The sequence below is a fragment of the Chroicocephalus ridibundus genome, chromosome 5 (assembly GCF_963924245.1).
Source record: "Chroicocephalus ridibundus chromosome 5, bChrRid1.1, whole genome shotgun sequence".
Taxonomy (NCBI): domain Eukaryota; kingdom Metazoa; phylum Chordata; class Aves; order Charadriiformes; family Laridae; genus Chroicocephalus; species Chroicocephalus ridibundus.
The window spans coordinates 10,817,713-10,837,614 of NC_086288.1; the positions used below are offsets into that span (position 1 = coordinate 10,817,713).

A 19,902-nucleotide genomic window follows, 5' to 3' on the forward strand; every position below is an offset into this window, starting at 1 on the left:
GAAGGACAGAACAGAAGAGCTTTGGCTTTTTGGCAGTTCCTTCTTGCAGCTGTGCTGCTCTCTCTAGGTCAGCCTGCAGTAGAGAAATTTGGTTCAAGCACCAGCAACGCTGCTAAACCATTTTGTGATGAGGTCAAGAGTTGAATAATCATCCCGTTGATAAGTGAGCGAGCCAGAAATTCCATTCAAAGAGGACAGTGACTCTCTGTGCTGCTTACCTATTATAGGTCACAGAAATCGTGAAGAGAAAATGGGGGACCGAGGGCACTCTAGCGCATCACTGTTTATGTAACACTGACTCTTAAGTTTTATTTGCTGCTGTTGATATAATAAAAGGAGTTAAGGCAGGCCTTTGTGTCTTTATTAAAATCATGATTTTCTTGCAAGCATCCCTGTGGGAAAACCAACATAGCTGCTGCTCTGGATGTATAGTCTAATCAGATGTGGCTGTAAGTGCTTTTTAGAGGTGGAGCCTGTGGGGTGTTGGTGCACAGTGTGCCCGGCTTCTCTGAGGCAGCTCTACAGCACACGCATCCATGTGGGCTGGTGGGTGTGGGAACCCACAGAGGTTGTTCAGCCCAAAGGAATGACATTCACTCTCTTTTATTTTATTTATTTGAAATGCTTAAAAAACAGCCTGAATACAAAAAGGGTAGTTTGTAGTCAGCTAGATTGGGCAATTTATATAGGATACCACAGAACAGACTTACCAGGTATGACTGCCACTTTTAGCCTGTGTATGTTGCTTTCTGTAGTACCTGGTTGTGAAATCAGCAAGGGTTTATGTGAAGCTGACACCCAGAGACAACGGGAATTAGAAAGTGATGTGATATTAGCAAGTGATCTCTTGTAATTAGTTTTACCATTGCTAAAATGATGCACTTACACAGTATACATAGTTTACCTAAAGGTATCTACTTATATTCAGGCCTTATCTCCTTCATTCTTTTCTTCATGCCCTGTATGATCTGGTCTGCACTAAATTCTGATGTGGCACTTTTGTGGCTGACAGTTCTCACTGAATGTGCCATTTGCAGTTAGGACTTCAAGTTCCTCTCCTCTGATTTCATCCTGGAGCTTCTCCAGTATGGCTTCTGCTTTCCTTGTTCCACTAAAACTGTTTTGCCCAGGGTGGCTAGCAACCAGTCTCTGTCAAGTTTCAAGGCTTCCATGCCAGTGGTACTTACTGGGTTTGTCTGAAGGAAGTGAGCATCCTTCTGTATTCCAGTTCTAAAGGGCATAAGTTGGCCGACTGTTGCAGAGCTAAGATGGAGACATTGTGGGCCTGTGTTCTCTTCTTGAACGTGCAGCAGTTGTGTGATGGGGAACTCATCTTATTTGGATATGATGCTGATGGTAACCTGGGTTACAACACCTCTGAATAGAGGGTATTCTGAAATGGGCTGCCAGAAGAGCGAATTTTGGCCTGTGGCCTGATCCCCAATCCTCATTTGAGGGTTCTAATAAAACAGAAAGGAGGGAGCAGGACATGGGAAGCCATCCTGGAGGCCAAATATGAGCACACCATTTTTCTGTCTCACTTCTTCCTATTAAAATGCCTTAATTAAACTATTTAAATGCCTTTGCAGTTGTCCATGCTTTGTCAGTTGGCAGCTGCTGCTTCTCTTCATTCACTCCCCTTTTCACGCTATGCTTGATAAAAGTCACACGAGGCTAAGTTCTTGGTTGCTCAGGTGTTCTCTGCCTTACTTTTTGATGCATCTGCCTATTTACTTGGCCCTAAACTGATTGCTCATTTCAGTCGGTCTGTGTTTCCTCAGAACTCCTTATGGATGGCTTACTGATTCATTTAAGTTTAATGCGTCCTTTTAAATTCTTTAGGTATCTTTGCAGACCTCCTCAGTTCCCCAGTGTAAACCTATCACTTAATCCTAGCTCTTTCAGTAGGTCTAAGTATAGTGTTTAGTATAAGAAAATACAGAGAATGGTTTGTGATAGGCATTAGAGATAGAAGAAGATAAATTTTTGGGGCAACAAATTAGGAAGATTACCTGGGTGCCAAATAGCAAACAAATGCAATTGTAGCTTTATTTAGACTGACACAAACTTCAATGATCATATCTGAAATCCTCATATAGATCAAGATAATAAAAGTGAGGTTTGGCTCTCTTGTCCCTTTAGATCCTGGTCCTGTAGATGCCCAGATTTTACCTGAAAAGTAACTGCTGAAGTTAGGGCGATCGTACCTAATTTATCTCCTCAGCAATTTTCCTGTGCACATTTCTTTGAAATTATTTGACTTCTACCTACTTTTATATTTGTTGTAATTTTCATTCTGTAATCCCATAATTACGATTTCCATATGTTTCATATCACTGTAGCATATGGATTTGCAATGTTAATTCTGTATTGAAGTTCTTTAATTTACTCATTGCACTGAATGATTAAAGTGAAATTTTGTCCCTCTCAGCATGAAAATTCATTCTCTTTGGAGTGGGTCCCTTAGCTGTAGCCTCTTCTCAGATAATCTCTGGAGGTCCAAATGGAGTTCTTTCAGTCATGTTTTCACTGCCCATGTCTGTTGCTCAGTGCCACAACCTGGACACTCTTCCCTTTTCTGCATGCTGCACAGACTGTTTCTTGATCTAGCCTTCTACTTTCATATTTCTCCACTCCAAGTCCTACCAAGTGGAACTGTGGATCATCTCACACTTGACCACTTTCAGGAATGGCATGTGGACATTACGTTGGGTACACTTCAAGTTTCCAACATTTGAATTGGGTGGCTCAGTATATAAATCAACAAACATGTTTGTCTTACTCAGTTTTCAGATATAAGCAGTTTGGGCAAGTTAATATTTACATTTCTATTGTTATCAGGGTCAAATTCTAATCACCACTCTAAAAGGGCAGATGCTCATAAAGTGATAAAATATACTTTGCAATCAGTAAGATTTGTCTGTCAAACTGATCTCTTGAAGAGGAAATAGAACTTCTCCGTATTTGAAAACAAGCAGATGAGTGGGCGAGCGAGGGAAACTGGCGCTTCTTCAGACAGTGCTTCTGCACACATTTGGGGCTTTGCCAGAGATTGTTTGATATTGGGCTACATCAGTGGCAGCAGTTGCCCGACAGTACTTTGGTGCTTTTTGTCATTGGTGATAGGAGTGGGAAATACTTGTGTGAGGCTCCTGGGTGCTGTGTGATGGAGTAGTCCTGAAGCATGCAGGACACCTGTACCTTCTGCTCGCCTCTGCCAGTGGCAAATGGTTTGGGAAGCCGTTTGCCCTCCAGAACTGCCGTGAAAATTGGGGAAGAGAGAAGCATTGACAGGTCTTGACTCTTGAATCATGTTGAGAAGAGGCAATCTGATGAGTGGTTACTTAGTAAAAGTTGGTGAGATTAGCCAGGTCTTGTTCCAAATGAAGTCAGTGAGAGTTTGCCTCTACTTCTGAAGTCACCTTTTCATGCTTTGCAACTTCCATGTTTAGCGTTTCAGGCTGCAACAGAAGTGAAATGCCAATAGCTTAATGTTCATAAGTAATTCTATAATAACAAAATATGGTATGTTTATGGAGAGAAGAAATTTAAATGTGGTATTATATTTGTGTTCCTCGCTTTCAAGGAATTCTCACTGGAGCTCCTTAGTTGGGTTGCAAGAGAAGGGAAAAATATGTCATGCAGAGCTTCTGCCACAGATGTGAAACAGCTGAAGGTCCTAGACAGACACAATAGAGGTTAGCTCCTGTTCCAGACAAACCTGGTCTGGGTGTCCCATGAACCCTCCGAGTTGAGAGGGAAGGTTTTATTTCATTTGAAATCATAGGAAAATTGGTGTATTGGGCTGATTTCTCCTGGAGTTCTCAAACTCACAGGCTCACAAGTCAATGTGATTAAAACCTACCCTGAAGGCCTTGAATGGCAACTTTGCTTAGAAATGAAATTGCCAGGCTTCACTGTTACGCTTCTAAACCAATTCACTACTGTTTAAAAGGAGGCTTGACTGAGCTCATGATAAGACACTGATGCTGGCTTTTTCAGCATTAACCTTACAGCCTTAAAATACAGTGGACTTGATACTGCAGCAACTGAGGGAATTACTGAGAAGAGGAAAATTAGAACTGTGTCAGCAGTTAGAGGTCTGGTTTCTGGGTACAGAAAGAAGCTGCGCTGGTGGGAAAAAAAATCCAGCTGGCTTTTGGGAGAGAGATGCTACAAAGGAAATAAATTTGCCTTTTGTTATGGAGACCACTTGGAGATTTGAGTGCTTGAGCGGTTACAGGTAGATGAGCAACAGGAGGGGGAGCTCTCACTGCGTTACCTAAAGAGGAGGGAAATTCTGGACTTGGTAGCGAGCCTTTAAATGAAGAGTACTGCTCTCCTGCTGCGCCCCGTCAATAAAATGTTGGTGGCTGCTCTTCATATAGGCAAGACCAATGGAGAATGCGCATGTCTGCAAAAAGTAAAGCAATTCATGTCCTGTTCCTCTCTATTGCTATTGCTACCTCATTTTCTTTGGTTCCAAGCATAGTGTAGTTGTGTTACTGTCAAAGCAAGCTGTATTGCAGCTGTGCCATAGCAGATGTAGTTCCTTTCCCCCATCCTTACCATCAGCTTCAAATACCAGTGTCCTGTTCCTCAGCTACTGTGAGTGTTCCTTGAAACGTCAGCTTTAGAGAGGAGGGACAGACAGTGCAAATACATGCGGGACATTACTTCTAAGGTTAGAGCAAAAACTGGTGTAGGTGAGAATGAACAATTAATTCCCAGTGCAAGCAGGATGAACAAGATTGAGAGACTTGTAAAACAGTGTTATTTAACTGGTGTTTTAAAGGCTGGTTGCAACTAGGAAACCAATTAAGAAATTGAGGTACGCGGCAAGGAAGAGAGAAATTTGGGGGTTTAGTAAGCTGGAGATTTCTCTAAAACAGAAACACGCTTGCTCTTTTAACCATTTACGCTTGAATATCTCTCAGACTGTAATTTTTGAATTACTTGCTGAGTGAAGGGAAATGCATTTCTCCCTCCCTATTTATGGATGGGCAGCAGAGACACAGAGAGAGTAGGGTTTGCAGGGGATAAGAGGAGTTGTTTGAACACAGACAGATGTAAGCAGACATATGGATGTAAGTTGTAGGTTGCAGGCTAGCTTTGGCTCAGAAGCTGTGTAGTGGTGTCAACTCTAGGCTGTGTCCCAGAGGATGTGCCCTGCTCTTGGTGTATTGGTTCAGGCACAGTGCCAGTAAGACGCTTTTTTGGCTTCCAGTCCAGAACTTGCTTGTGTCTGGGATGAGTGGACGGATCTCTCATCTGAGTGCACCCAACTGTACAGGCACGCCCCAAGTTACTTTTCAGTGTTCACAGGGTGAAAAGGGAATGCATTGAGCTCTCCTTTAACCTGCATAAGTGCTGGCTCAACTGATTAGCATCTATTTTCTCTGTTTGAATGTGTATGGTATTGGCCTTTATGTGCATGTTATTGTTGATCTTGCTGTGTCTGTGATGTTAACTTGGATAATACAAAATAATTTTAGGTAAGTGCTTTGGGTTTTGCTTGTCTTTTGTTTGTTTTCAATAGGAAAGATGCTAGCCCTCTTCTGCTTGAATTACTAATCTAAGGTAACTGAGTGGTTTTATTGTGGGGTCTTAAAACATTGGTGATTTTTTTTTCCAGAGGCTTTTGAGTAAAGGAATTTACTGTGAGAGACTGTTCCTCATATTCTGTATAACATTAAAAAAATATATCTGTTTGCAGAGTGTATGTTGGTATCTCTACACTCATGATACATTTGGCTGGGTTTTTCCTCCTTAAATTCATTGAATCAAAGCAATAATATAAATCTAAGTTTTTATTCATCAACTTCTCTCCAAGTTTTGTAATTTGCTGGAATTAAATAGGGAATCTGGGAATAATACATGGTCATAGATACAGTACATATCATGTAGGCTTATTTCCAGAATGTCAGTGGAGGGTTATATTAAATCCTTTTGTTTTGCTGTAGGATGATTACAAAGATTCTTTTGTTGCTTGGGACATTGAGTCTAAAAGCAAGAAATGTGAGAGGTATCTGGCAGGAGAAGATAACATGAATTTAATTCTAGCATTGCTGTTGTTCTTAACTATGTTCTGATTGGCCAGCATGATCTGCAAAAAAAAGTCTTGGTCATGTCTGTATGACTTTGAATACCTATCAGGAAAAAGAGCAATCCAGGGTCATGGTGCTTTAAACACTGTCAGTTAAGTCTCAGGAGAGACTAGATGTGTTGCAGTTACCAGAGAGGAGAAAATGTAACTGACTGCATTGAGACCAACACTTTTTTTTTTTTTTTTTTTTTTTTTTCAGCTAAACAAAGTTCAGTTTAGAATGGTCTTTAAAACTTTTACATTAATGAAGAGTGACAAGCAAATGATGAGCAAATAGTGTCTATATAAGAAAAAAACACCCCAAACATTAGATTTTGTGTATGATATTCCTGTCCCAAATAGTTGGAGAGATGAGAGCTTTAGCCTGCATTTGTGTATTAGTCGTTTCATCTATTCATGAATTGATTGTGTATTATCAGTACAAATTTTATTTTATTTTAGATGGGGGTCACTGCAGGATTGGCCTGAGATTTAAAGTCACTGGAGGAAAGTACTTTGAGTAGCTATGCACCTGATCTGCTTTTGAAGGCATGCCTATGCTAGCTGTATAAAGACACAAGTATCCAGTAATTTCTGGGTCGATTAAATCCCTGCTTTATACCACAGAGTTGATAATATTTTGCAGGATGTACAGACTATACCAATACTGAAGTATTTGCAGTATATGAATATATATTATGTATATTTTGAATATATATTATGTGTATATGTATTGTTGCGGTTTTAGACATTTTAGGTAGGCTGACTGGCTTGTCATGATTGTCTTCAAAGAAAGACTTTCTCATTTTCAGAAAACTTTTTTTCCCGGTCACTCACTCCAGGCTGATGCCAAGTCTCTGCGCTTTAGAGGGATGTTAGGTGACTGTTCAGGAGGGTCATGCAGAGGCCAGGCGTACTTCATGCTAAGCAGTTACTTTACACAGATTTGGGAATAATACTGTTCTTCATTCCCCACAGATGGTACCAGACAGGAAGAAGTGGAAGGTGAACTCAGTGAAGAAGAACGCTGGTTTGGAAATTCTTCAGAAACTCCTTCAGAAGCATCATATGGAGAAGTCCAGGAGAACTTTAAGTTGTCTCTTGAGGACAGAATTCAAGAGCAGTCCACTTCCCCGGATACTTCTTTGGGAAGTGCAACTCCTAGCAGCAACACAGTGGAGCTGGGTTCCGTTGAAAATGAGGCACTGAGAGACACATTACAGAGCAAAGAGCACCTTTCTCCTGATGTGTCATCTCTGTGTGAAGAAGAACCTCCTGGTCCAAATAAGCCACTGAGTAGTAACCTGAGGCGGCTACTGGAGGCTGGCTCCCTCAAGCTGGATGCTGCTGTTACAGTCAATGGCAGAGTCGAGTCCCCTGTAAATCTTGGCTCAAATCTCTCCTTCTCTCCACCTGCTCATCATGCTCAGCAGCTAAGTGTCCTTGCCAGAAAGCTTGCTGAGAAACAGGAACAAAGTGACCAATACAATGCAAGTAGTCACTTTATATGGAATCAAGGTAAGTGGCTGCCAAACTCAACCACCACCTGTGGTTTGTCCCCTGATTCAGCTATCCTGAAACTGAAAGCTGCAGCCAATGCTGTTCTGCAGGACAAATCGCTTTCAAGGACTGAAGACACTATAAGATTCGAATCCTTTTCCTCACCTTTTAGTTCTCAGTCAGCCAGCTCCACGTTAGCAGCTTTATCTAAGAAAGTGAGTGAAAGAAGCATGACTCCCGGGCAGGAGCACCCGCCTCCAGCTAGTTCTTTCCTCTCTCTGGCTTCCATGACCTCTTCAGCTGCCCTTCTCAAGGAAGTTGCTGCAAGGGCTGCTGGCACCCTGTTGGCTGAGAAGAAGAAATCACTGGTTGCTGAGGATCCCCTGCAGCTTTCAGAGATGAAGCAAGAGAAAGCAACTCCACCGCAGTCTTTGGAATTATTGTTACTGCCAGTCCCTAAGGGAAGAGCATCCAAACCCACTAGTACAGGTATGGATACAGTTTGAGCCGCTAAGTAGAATGTATTTGTTTTGCTATAGGCTTATAGAACGTCTCTTCAATGGGTCTGGATTTGGTTTGATTCTATGTATTACAAGCGTAAGAAGCAGGTACTTTAGGAAAACAATGGAAAAACATTTTAAAATACCACTTGAAGATCAAACTGTCACAAATGTTTCCATATTTGAAAGCTATGAGTGTACAGATCAGTACTTTTTTTTTAATTATTATTCCATACAATGATATTTTCCCCTCTTACCAAGTTTAGAATAAGGCCACAAAAATATTTAATGAAGAAGATCAAAGAATCCCTGTTAGGGAGCTCATGGTATCAGTGAGCATGTACAAAACTAGTGCTTTTGAAATACTGGACAAGGGAGAATTCTCCCTCCTGCTGTCTCTGTCACAAATGGACTTTTGTATAATCGCTTACTACCCTGTCCTAATTTACCAGTGTGTATTATTATGTTGCCACTTTTCATTAAATTTTTTTTGCAGGAGTTCAGTATTTTCAATCCTTTGTCATTTAAAAAAAAAAAAAAAAGATGAACTGCATTTCTCTGATTTGCTCAACAAGAACCATTTCACGTTTCTGATTTCCCTCCACCAGTTCCAGCTGTTGGCGGTCAAGGAATCAGGCTTATAGGGAATAAGAAGAAACAGTCTTGGTAACAAAAGCTTTCAAGAACTGGCAAGCCATGCAGGGAAATTTAAATGATTCATCTTCAAAATAAGGAAAAATAAGATTCCTTTCATCTCTTTCTATAAAAAGTTCACATCATGGATTTATATTTCTGGTAGAACGTACAGCTTCAGGTGTCGTCAGTGTTGTCCCTGGAGTGACGTTCTGCTGCAGAGGAGAGGGAAGCATGTCAGCTGTCTTCCACAAGATGCACAAAGTGGTTCAGTATATTAGAGCTTCATCAGGCTAAGTTTTATCAGGAGTACTAGCTCGACTGAAGGAGCTGGCGGAAGTGCTCGCCAGGCCACTTTGCATGATTTATGAGCAGTCCTGGATAACCGAGGAGGTCCCAGCTGACTGGAGGTTGGCAAATGTGACACCCATCCACAAGAAGGGCCGGAAGGAGGATCCAGGGAACTACAGGTCAGTCAGTCTGACTTCGGTGCCTGGGAAGGTCATGGAACAGATCATCCTCAGTGCCATTACACGGCACATGCAGGAGAACAGGGTGATCAGGCCCAGTCAGCATGGGTTTGTGAAAGGCAGGTCATGCCTGTCAAACCCGATCTCCTTCTATGATAAGGTGACCCACTTAGTGGATGAGGGAAAGGCTGTGGATGTTGTCTACCTGGATTTTTGCAAAGCTTTTGACATCATTTGCCACAGCATTCTCCTGGAGAAACTGGCTGCTCGTGGCCTAGACAGGTGTACTCTTCACTGGGTAAAAAAACTGTCTGGATGGCTGTGCGCAGAGAGTGGTGGTAAATGGAGTTAAATCCAGTTGGTGTCCAGTCACAAGTGGTGTCCCCCAGGGCTCGGTGCTGGTGCCGGTTCTCTTTAATATCTTTATCAATGATCTGGATGAGGGGATCGAATGCACCCTCAGTAAGTTCGCAGATGACACTAAACTGGGCGGGCGTGTTGATCTGCTTGAGGGTAGGTTGGCTCTGCAGAGGGATCTGGACAGGCTGGACCGATGGGCTGAGACCAATGGTATGAGGTTCAACAAGGCCAAGTGCCGGGTCCTGCCCTTGGCCCTATGCAGCGCTACAGGATTGGGGCGGAGTGGCTTGAAAGCAGCCCGGCAGAAAAGGACCCGGGGGTATTGGTGGACATCCGGCTGAATATGAGCCAGCAGCGTGCCCAGGTGGCCAAGAAGGCCAACAGCATCCTAGCCTGTATCAGGAATAGTGTGGTGAGCCGGACTAGGGAAGTGATCATCCCCCTGTACTCGGCACTGGGGAGGCCCCACCTCGAGTACTGCGTTCAGTTTTGGGCCCCTCACTACAAGAAGGACATTGAGGTGTTGGAGCGTGTCCAGAGAAGGGCTACAAAGCTGGTGAGGGGTCTGGAGGACAAACCTTATGAAGAACGACTGAGGGAGCTGGGGTTGTTTAGCTTGGAGAAGAGGAGGCTGAGGGGAGACCTTATCAGCCTCTACAACTACCTGAAAGGGGGTTGTAGGGAGATGGGGGCTGACCTCTTCTCCCTGGTGACAAGTGATAGGACAAGAGGAAATGGGTTCAAGTTACGTCAGGGGAGGTTTAGATTGGATATTAGGAGACATTTTTTCACTGAAAGGGTTATTAAACATTGGAATAGGCTGCCCAGGGAGGTGGTGGATTCACCATCCCTGGAGGTGTTTAAAAAAAGGGTAGATGGGGCACTTAGGGACATGGTTTAGAAGTGGCTTTTGTCAGGGTAGGTTAAAGGTTGGACTCGATGATCTTAAAGGTCCCTTCCAACCTCAGCAATTCTGATTCTATGACTGTACAGGCGTAGCAAGCCAGTGTACAGACATGAAGCTTGACATGGACGTTGTATAATTGCACTGCCGTCTTTCTGACCTAGCCTTTTTGTTTAGGGATATTATGAGGTCTGGTCTGTCCCTGTGCAGCCCTTGGTGAAAATTCATAGCATAGAAGCTGTTGGATGGAGAGCAATGCTCATTCCTCCCTTGGAAGAGGAGGGGGAAGGATGCAATGAGGTGCAGCTGGTACCAGTTTTTTGCTCTGAGTTACATGTGTTCTGCAAATGCTTTGCTGGTGTGTTTTGCCAAGGCAATTAAAGTGGCAAACTTCTTGGCATGGGTCTAGCCTAAGGTTTTCATTAGTTTAGATTAAGTCCTTTTTGGAGTAACATAAGATAAACCAAGAAAGGGTCCTTCTGTGTGGGAATAGGAGTACCCACACTGGTTACAGCAGCGTGGCTGTGGGCATTAATTTTATGTAACTTTCCCCGTGAAGTCTGGCCTTCGTATAAGAAAGACAGCAATGAGTAGAAAAGGAGTAAGGTTAAAATTTATTTGAAGTTTTTAGTTTATTTCCTGCTGGAGAAAAAGTTGTTCACATCATAAGTTTTTACTGGGGAAGAGTAAATGGTTGTAGTAAAATCCAGGTTCTGTGTTTGACCAACAAACTGTGGGTTTTGTCTGTGCAGTTAATGCTAGGGGAGTGCTCTGTACCAGCGCACAATGTGCTGGTAGTACCGGCACTTTATAAACTAGCTCTGATGCAGCAAATTCTAGCAACTATTCTCTTTGCTGAAGGCCCAAGCATACTGTGCTGCTAGAAGATAACAGTGGGGGCTGACTACCTCAGGTCCTTGGTAACCAAGGAACAACTATTTATTCTTTATAATATATGGGACTAGTATCCCAAGAGGAAGGGTGTTTCCTTTCATTTCATACTCACTGGGCCAATGCCAGTTGGCATCCAAGCAAACTTTATAGTGCACTGTTCATAACAAAAGTTCTTTAATTCCACTTTCTGATATGCTATTACATTTTTCCTTTCTAAATAATTAACTGACTGAAAATAAAAAGCAAGCTGTTAGTTAGCGTATCTGGGTGTTGATTATGGACAGCCAGACTCCTTGATTCCTTCAGCCATGGAGAAATACAGCTTGCAAAAAGAGGTCGCTGTTTAGTGACCTCTGATTGAAGACCTCACTTCTGTAAAAGTTGAATAGGGCAGCTGAGTGTGTATATTTGCCATGAAAATAAATGTCGCACGTTCCTGATTCCTTTTGCACTTATAACCTTATAGCACTAAAAGCAAAAAATGGTATTTCATTTTATAATGTGTTATCTTTTTGTGTGTGTCTGATTGCTCCTTGAGACATGGTGGGTTTTTTTGTCTTGTTCCCAGCAAGAGACATCTTTTCCCAGTAGGCATAGCTTGGGAGGTGGGTTTTTTTCCCCTCATACTTTGAACATTTGAGGCACTGGTGAGTTTGCTTTGTTGTTAGGAATCTGATTCACTTACCCACCAGTAACATCTAGATTTGGTTATGAGATCAATACTCAGTGAGATTAATTAGATGTCGACAAGTAAGGAACAGCAAAGACGGAGGCTATTTGAAGAGGGATATGTTAATAACAAGAGTATGCCTGCTGCTCTTTTGTCCACCATGTTGAGCTATTTGCTCAGAATTACTACACGCAAGAAGCTGAAGCCCAGGCTTGCCAGAGCATAGTCACTTCTCAAACTGCACGTCACATTTGGTGGACCTAGTCATTACTTGCATAGTTTATAGCAAAGTGGTACAGAGGAGACTAACTTTTCTATCAAGCTGTCAATATTGCCAATTCTATAAAATGCTCATGTGTTTGGGGTGAAATTTAAAAGGAAGTCTGGAATCTCTGTTAAAGTTATGATGGTTTTTTTGAAAGAGTGTTGGTGGCAGACCCTACTTTTATTGACTGAACGCTTGTTTGGTGTAACTTTTTGCCTGCAATGCTTGAAATTTCGTTCCTGAAGCTTCTTTGGGAAGTGCTAGCTGATCTCGCTGGAGTCACTCCTTCCAACTAATTTGACGCCATATGACATGAAATAAACATCAACGTAAAAGAAGGAAAGCTGAAGACCGTGATTTTTTTTTTTTTTCTTGTGCTAAGGTTTATGTAGTGTATAGTAAAGAGCTACGATGGTTCAGCTTTGGGAAGCGTTGATGTAATTCCTGTGTGCTATTAATTGTCATTATTATTGGTGAAGTCACATGCATTCAGTCCAGTTCTTTGCATATTTTGTAATGTGCTAAATTACTATTGAGCCATTTTGCTTGCAGATTTATTTTTAATGGGGTGGAAAACAGGTAATAGCTTGTTACATATTTCTTTTCTGTATCCTTTGTGGTGATAACCAGAGGCTGGAGAAAAGATGATAGAAAGAAGAGAAATGATAGGTAAAAATGCTACCAATATTTTTTTTTTCTGTGGTTTGTCTTTCTGCTGCCTTTTGTGAAGAAGTAAAAATATTTAAAAACTGAAACACAAGCAATTATAGGATTGGCTTTGGTTTACTCTTTAGAGGTGCAGAGAGGGGAACAATTTGATAATATGTTGAGTGTGATAAGAATGTTTCACAAGGAGAATTTCTGAACTTGCAGAAGTGCATATTTTGACAATGCGTCCTTTTTTGTACTTATGTAATGGCTACCTAATCATTTTGTTTCCTGCCTAATAGCAAGGATTATATACTATCATATGACAAATCTTTCTGGAGTTTTTTATCACTTAGTTCCTCTTCAAGAGAATTTGATGTTTGCTATATCCTTATCAGTAGGAAATAACTGATAGTAATGAGATTAAATATTCTGAAATGTCAAATAGCAGGATGCACATTGTTGAGCTCTGGATATTTGAAAGTAGTCTGTCTTTTACGGTGAAGAAAAAGGCTTCCAATTCCACAGTAATACTAGGCCTTTCTTTATAATAAGCAAAGGAAATAATGGTGAGAGGATGAATGGATGGTCAGTTGTGTAAAGTCAGTAGCAGGAGTTTCTCTTTCCTTCAACCTTGAGATGGTTCCACTCTCAGTAGACTAACCATATTTGCCTGATAAATGCCACCAAATCCTTTTCGTAGGTGAATTGGGCAGTAAAGCAGATTGCAAACATTTAGGAAGGGAGTAGATCTAAAGCCCTGGCAAGTAGAGGAGCAGAAGGAAACCCATGACCTGAAGACACCTGATTGCTGAAGTTGCAGCAGCATCTGCTTGAGCCATAACTAAACAAGTTCAACATCAGGGGTTCTCACGTCATTCACTTTGGGAGTTAAATGTATCTGATATGCAACACCAGCATGCTTTTCAGTTAAGTTGTGGATTGTTCTATGCTTTATATCCTGCTCCCCTGCTGGCTAACCATCAGATATGGAAATGGATCATTTTTTAACAGTTAAGCATATTTTTCATACGCTAGTACAGCCGGCCTTTGATAGGAAATGAAGCTGCAAAGTGATGATTATGAGAGACATCCATCTCAGTTCAGTTAAATTATAAGGAACATTAGGACCAGGTGAGATAAAGTACCATCCCCTACTGATTAGCCAAAGGATGTTTGGGACATTAACCTTTATAAATTATGGTGACCTTCTTAGAGGGAGAATAACTAGATTAAGGGGAAAAGGGTTATGCAAGGGGGAGGAACTGAAATTTCTGGTACATGTTGTTGTTTAACTGATGTGTCTCTTTGCAGATGAAATTCTAGCATTGAAAAATGGTATCTTGAGTATGTTTACAAGGGGAAAGTATTCAACAAGTGGCTGTAAGGGATCCTCTCTTTTTCTTCCCCCTTCTGCTAAGCCTCAGAAGAAGAAGGAGGAAAACCTTTCCAGTGTCCGATCTGTGGTTTGGTTATCAAGAGGAAGAGTTACTGGAAACGGCACATGGTGATTCATACAGGTTTGAAAAGTCATCAGTGTCCGCTTTGTCCGTTTCGCTGTGCACGCAAGGACAATCTCAAATCACACATGAAGGTAAGAGAAGTGTTTACTGACAATCAAAACACTTGAATAATCAATCAAACCTATTTCATTTGCATTTGCAAGAAGAAAATTTCCCTAGCTGTACTACTAATGATGCCTTTATTTAAAAAAAGGGACCATAAAAAGAGAGAGAAATAGCTTTTTTTCCTCCTTTGCTTGCCCTTCCATTTTATGCAATGTGGAAACTGCTTTCGGTTATGTCAACTTGGTGCAGCGCAAGCTGTCTGTGACGGATTTAGTTCTGGACCTGGAACCACCAGAAGCAGGGATGTTAGCTGAGATGTGACGCTATGCAAACACAGCAGTGCAGCTTTTCAGGATGCCAGCTAGTTTCTCTGTGTGCCATTGCATCACACTAAGTGGTCATAGCAGCTTGGGCAGCACTAGCAGAGGATCTCCCCATTACTTTCTTATAGACAGGCCTGCAGTTTTAACTTTTTTCTCACTGTAGTTTTTAACTGCAGCCATTTCAGGAGCGAAGGATCCAAACCAAAATGAATGACAGATTACACTGATGTTTGGTTTTCAAATGTTTCCATTAAGCTTAAAGTGTGTTTTTAACTCAGCCTAAGTTTTAGGCTCGAACTGAAGATGACATTTGAAGGAAGCAAGACCTGTGTTGATATGGAAAAATATAAAAAACCTCTCTGTCTGCTTAGCTGAAGTACTACATGGTTGCAGTGTACAAAGTGCCTGGTCTTGCAAGCTGTAGACTATGCTTGGTGAAGTAAAAATGATACCTGTCCCATGGATCTATACCCAGCCCATGGATGAAGAAGCTGAGGTGCAAAAAGTTTCCCTTGTTAATGCAGTTGAATTTTATAAAACAGTGAAATGTTTTATTATAGTTAGTATTTTGTCTGTTTTAGGCAAATGTGAGTAACAGAGTACCAGGCTGGTGTGGAGAGGGACAGAAATGCGTGTTCAGGTTTTATATATGCTATTGCAGAATCTGAGATCTCGAGACAGGAGACTAACCTTGCTTACACCCAAGTAACTATTTGCTTCAGTGTAAATGGTTCTGATTATTCCACTGATCACAACAGCAGATCTTGCTGTATTTCAGGTCTTTCTAGGCCTGAAATCATCCCACTAAAATCTGAAGACTCATCCCTTAACTCTTCTACTGTGGATCAATGCTCTGTTCCCAGGCATCCTTGATGTATTGTGCTAATCCTTATCAGGTGTAAGTAGATTTGGTGTTTATGGCTCTTTCTTTTAGGACTTGGTGTTCAGTGTTGACTGGAGGGCTCAGATGGCTGTCCTGAGTAGAAGATTAGTAAAAAGAATGGCAACACAGCATGATAAGAAAGGGATTTTTTTGTGTTCAGTTGTTGACAGCGTGCACAGAAACATGCATCACCTAAAAGCTTGCTACTCCCTGGCAAAGACCTTTTGTTGTCCCTTGCTTTGGAAAGGACATCCTTATTATTCCCTGCACAAATTCTTGTTCTTTGGGTTTTTTGCCTTTTTGGAATTATTTGCATGTTGAGGGCCTGTCCCTTCCTTTTTGGCATGTTGGTTTCCATAGGTGGTCACAGGTAGTATGGTGGAGAAAATTAGGGACTTTTTCACTGTCTCTGTGTGCTCTTTTCTGCTCCCTACTTAACATAAATTCCTTCATTAACTGAGCCCATGTCACCTTAAAACAGACCCTTTGTACAAACATGTAACATGTAGTGTTAATTATTTAGTAATATAGTAACTGTTACCAAGTAATTCTCAGTTAGACATCATTGAAGTCAGTCAGGCCCAGAACTGCTTGATGCAATGTAAGAGATTACAGTCTCCTTCAGCTTTACTATGGATATAAGATGCGGTCTAGTCACGCAGGTCATGAGGGACCCAGTGGTCTTTGTTGGTAAAACTGCTCCCTATTGAAGATGCAGGCAATTGTCTTACAAAACTAGGTGGCCTGTGTTTGGTCTTTTGCCCTTGTTGTAGTTTTATGGATAAATGTAAAGAATCACAAGTACAAGAATCTGAAAGATAATATTTTACCTTAATTCCAATGGGTTTAATACACTTTTTTCAATTGAGTAGGCCATTTGTAAAAATACTTTCTATCACAGCAAAATTGAGGCAGGTGAATGAAGTAGGGGCGTGTTAGTCACGTGTTCAACAGTGTCAGTTATAATTTGAATTCCCTTTGACAAAAGTATAAATTTAGAACAAGATTAAAAATAAAAAAAAAATCAGATTTCTTTTCTCATTATAAAAAAGTACTTATTTTAAATCTGTATGTAAATAAGTATGAGGTTATTATAACTGAGACACATATAAGCCAACAGTGTTGAAATTGGAATGAATACACATCAGAAATGGTACAGCACAGCTGGGAGCTACTTAGGATGCAGCGTTCTGGTCATGCCAGCCGGATGTTTCAGTTCTCTTCATTGTCTTAGGATCCTTTGGGAGCTACCTGTCCTTATCTCTTTCCTGGCAGGCAACCCATGAAGGTAGTGCTGCCTCTAGCTCTCCATCCCTCTCTCCCTCCCCATGAGTCAACTGTGGCTGCAGGTGAAGACGCATTTTTTTTCAAAACCAAAAAGGCTACTCAAAATTAGGGTACTAGGCTGGTGTTTGTCATTCATCGTAAGCCAATTTTTATTCTAGGATGCTATCACAAGCCAAGCTTTTTTCCTTTATGCTGCTCTCTCATTTTCAGGTTTTATGGTCTACTGATAAGGATGACAGGCAAAACCTGTTTGAGGTGTTTTGTCTGTCTGCAGTCCTCAAAAACTAATAGTGTTGTCTTTGTTTTCTCCTAGGCAGCATAGCCCCAAGCTGAAGCACCTCCTCTTTTTCCTGGGTTCTTATAGGCATTTTCCATTGAAACTGGTCATTTAGGGATTTAGTTTCTAGGAGTGGTTTGTGTGTGTCTCCATATGGACCTTCCTTATTTTGTGTATCTTTATGTTGATGAATAATAACTATATAATATAAATACTGTGTAATTTTATGGTAATTATAACATGTCAAACTGTTGGCCCAGAATACAACATTGCCAACATTTTTGGTGTCATGTCCCCTGCTAGAGAAAATACTAACAGAGAGCTGGATTGATTCCAGCCCTGACCGTATTCAGATCTACATGTGCTACCCACCATGTTGATGAAGCGTTCTTCCAATAAGGGCACTTTGCCAGGACCAACTCACAACTGGAGGCGAGGAAGTGAAAGGCAAGAAGGGAAGCAGAAGGAAAGTTTCCACACAGACACACAATGAACAAGGGAGGCTGAGTAGACTGCCTTTTAAGGCACACAGCGTTATCTGTAATTGTTCTGTGGCATTTAGATTCCATAGTGATAGGCACCTTAGAAAAATCCTAAAATAGGCACAGTACAGAATTTTATTAGTCTGTTTTGGAGACAAATTAGAGTACATGCACAACCACAAGTTTTGGCCCTTATTTCCAGGAATCTGGAGGTAGCGTCACAGGACTTGATTCTGGTATTGTAGTGTGGTTTCTAGGGGTGCTGAGAAAACTGGAAATGAATCTGGGCAAAATGAATGGGTAATTGAGAGGTGTCTTGTCCAAGCAGGCAGCAAGGGTTGTGTTTCAGTCCTTCTCTCTGTTTATCTATGTTGTTTCCTGCTTGAGAGAGAGCGAGAATCCTATGTACTGCTATTGCAGAAGGCAACAGAAAGGGGTGGTGTAATTCAGCAAGATGTATTCAGGCTTTTCTGTTTTTCCTGGTAGGGAAGTAGGGATTAAATTTACCTCAGAGCAATACCACAAGCATCAGTCAGACTTTGGCCAATTGGTGCCTTTGGATCATGCACATATCTTCCGCAGCAATTGGTGGACGGATAGGCTGTGAGATCATACAGATATGTTCCAAGAAAGCAACAGGATATTAGCTTGAGCACTTGGAAGGGGGGATGAGGAAGAGGAGCATATGGCCAAAAATAATATCTATAAATGTTCCTTGTGCTGCTATATAGACATAAGGCAGAAGCGGGTGAGCCAGCTTTTCTAGCAGTGGAGAAGGTTGGCATTGTGAACACGTCCTGAAGCATGATGGTATGAAGAAAATGAGGAAAGGGAAGATTAAGCTTAACAGAAAAGTAAGACGCAATGGCAGGCAGGTCATGTGGTGCTCAACCACAGGATCTTCCTGCTTCTGTTGCTCATGAAGAGGGACCATGTAGTGAGATCTCAGATTAATATTCTTGTGTAATATGAAGAGGGTTATAATCAGCCTCCTGATTAGGGAGAGGCTATTAATTACAAGATAGTGGGAATAAGGAAAGGCCCTGAAGAATGTAGCCAGGTGCTCACTATCCCTTAGTCATTTGCTTTTCCCTCTTTATTCCTCAGCTAGTCAGACAACTGAATAAGCATTCCTAATCCATTTTAGTGAAGTATAGGACAGGTTATTTTAAAGCATCTTCACCATACTGGGAGAAGGACGTTGGCTATGTTTTATGGGAGGGTTTTTTGTTTAGTTTGGTTTAAGCTAACCTTAAAGAGCCCCAGGAGGCGCCTGTGATTCCATTACCTCCCCTCAGCCAAGGGGAGGTAACGCAAACTTGCACAGCTTTTCAACAAGTGAAATCCATGCCCTGAGTCTCAGACAGGTACCAAAATGACTTCAAATATCTGCCTTTTAATCTTGTCACTTTTTGCATATGAGACAAGGGTAAGACAGGAAATGCATTGATACCTTAAATCTTAAAGGAAAAAAAAGAAAAAATATGTATTTTTTGGAACACCTAGTCCAGTCCAGCCCAGCCTTGCAGAGAGGCTTTTTTTTTCCTTTGCTTTCAAGCAAAGCAAGGAAATAGTTTCAAAAAGAAAATACTGTATAAATAATGTATGTGTCCTGAGGGGAAGGATCATATCAAAACTAGCACTGTAGCACTAAACTTTTGAAAGTGCAATATTTTAAAAAAACTCGTCAGAAAAGAGCATGAAATGAAAAAGCAGAGGGCACACGATAGATGCAAAATGGAGGCCTCTCAAGTGTACTCAAATGCAGATGCAGAAGGTGGCATTTTACAAAAGAGATTAAAAAAAAAAATTTAAAAAAAAATCCCAAACAGACAGGAAAAATCAGTGGGTAGGCAGGTATGGCTGAATGGCCAGGTTATAGTAGTTGTTGACTGCAGTAGTTGCTTAAACAGATGCCCCTTGTGGAAATGTTAATCCATTTGAAAGTTGGTGAGAAAAAGAAAACCTATAGCAGTCAAAGAAAAAAAAGCAATAATTAGATCACAGAAAGTAAGTAAAGACTGAGTAGCCAGAAGCAAATATAGCAGTGAATGGATTCAGCACCACAACCCCTTTATGGTCTGATTTTGCTTGGGGATGAAAGTTCTCAGAAAAAATACCTCTTCTGATTCTGAGTGTTTAAAAAATAACAA

At 41.3% G+C, this 19,902-nt stretch overlaps 1 protein-coding gene across 8 annotated transcripts in view; it reads left to right on the forward strand.

The window, feature by feature from the left end:
* Positions 1-19,902, forward strand: part of ZNF827 (zinc finger protein 827) — a 110,872-nt gene that overhangs the window by 18,839 nt on the left and 72,131 nt on the right. For 6 of the 8 annotated variants that reach the window (XR_010071334.1, XR_010071335.1, XM_063336713.1 and 3 more), the window contains exons 2-3: positions 7,064-8,074; positions 14,351-14,523. Coding sequence is in view for 6 of the 8 variants with exons in the window: in XM_063336713.1 (XP_063192783.1) it covers positions 7,064-8,074; positions 14,351-14,523 (1,184 nt within the window). In the remaining 2 variants the exon portion in view is untranslated. Of the gene's footprint in view, positions 1-7,063; positions 8,075-14,350; positions 14,524-19,902 lie in introns of those variants that run through there. The other 2 variants (XM_063336715.1, XM_063336714.1) reach the window with 2 other exon arrangements.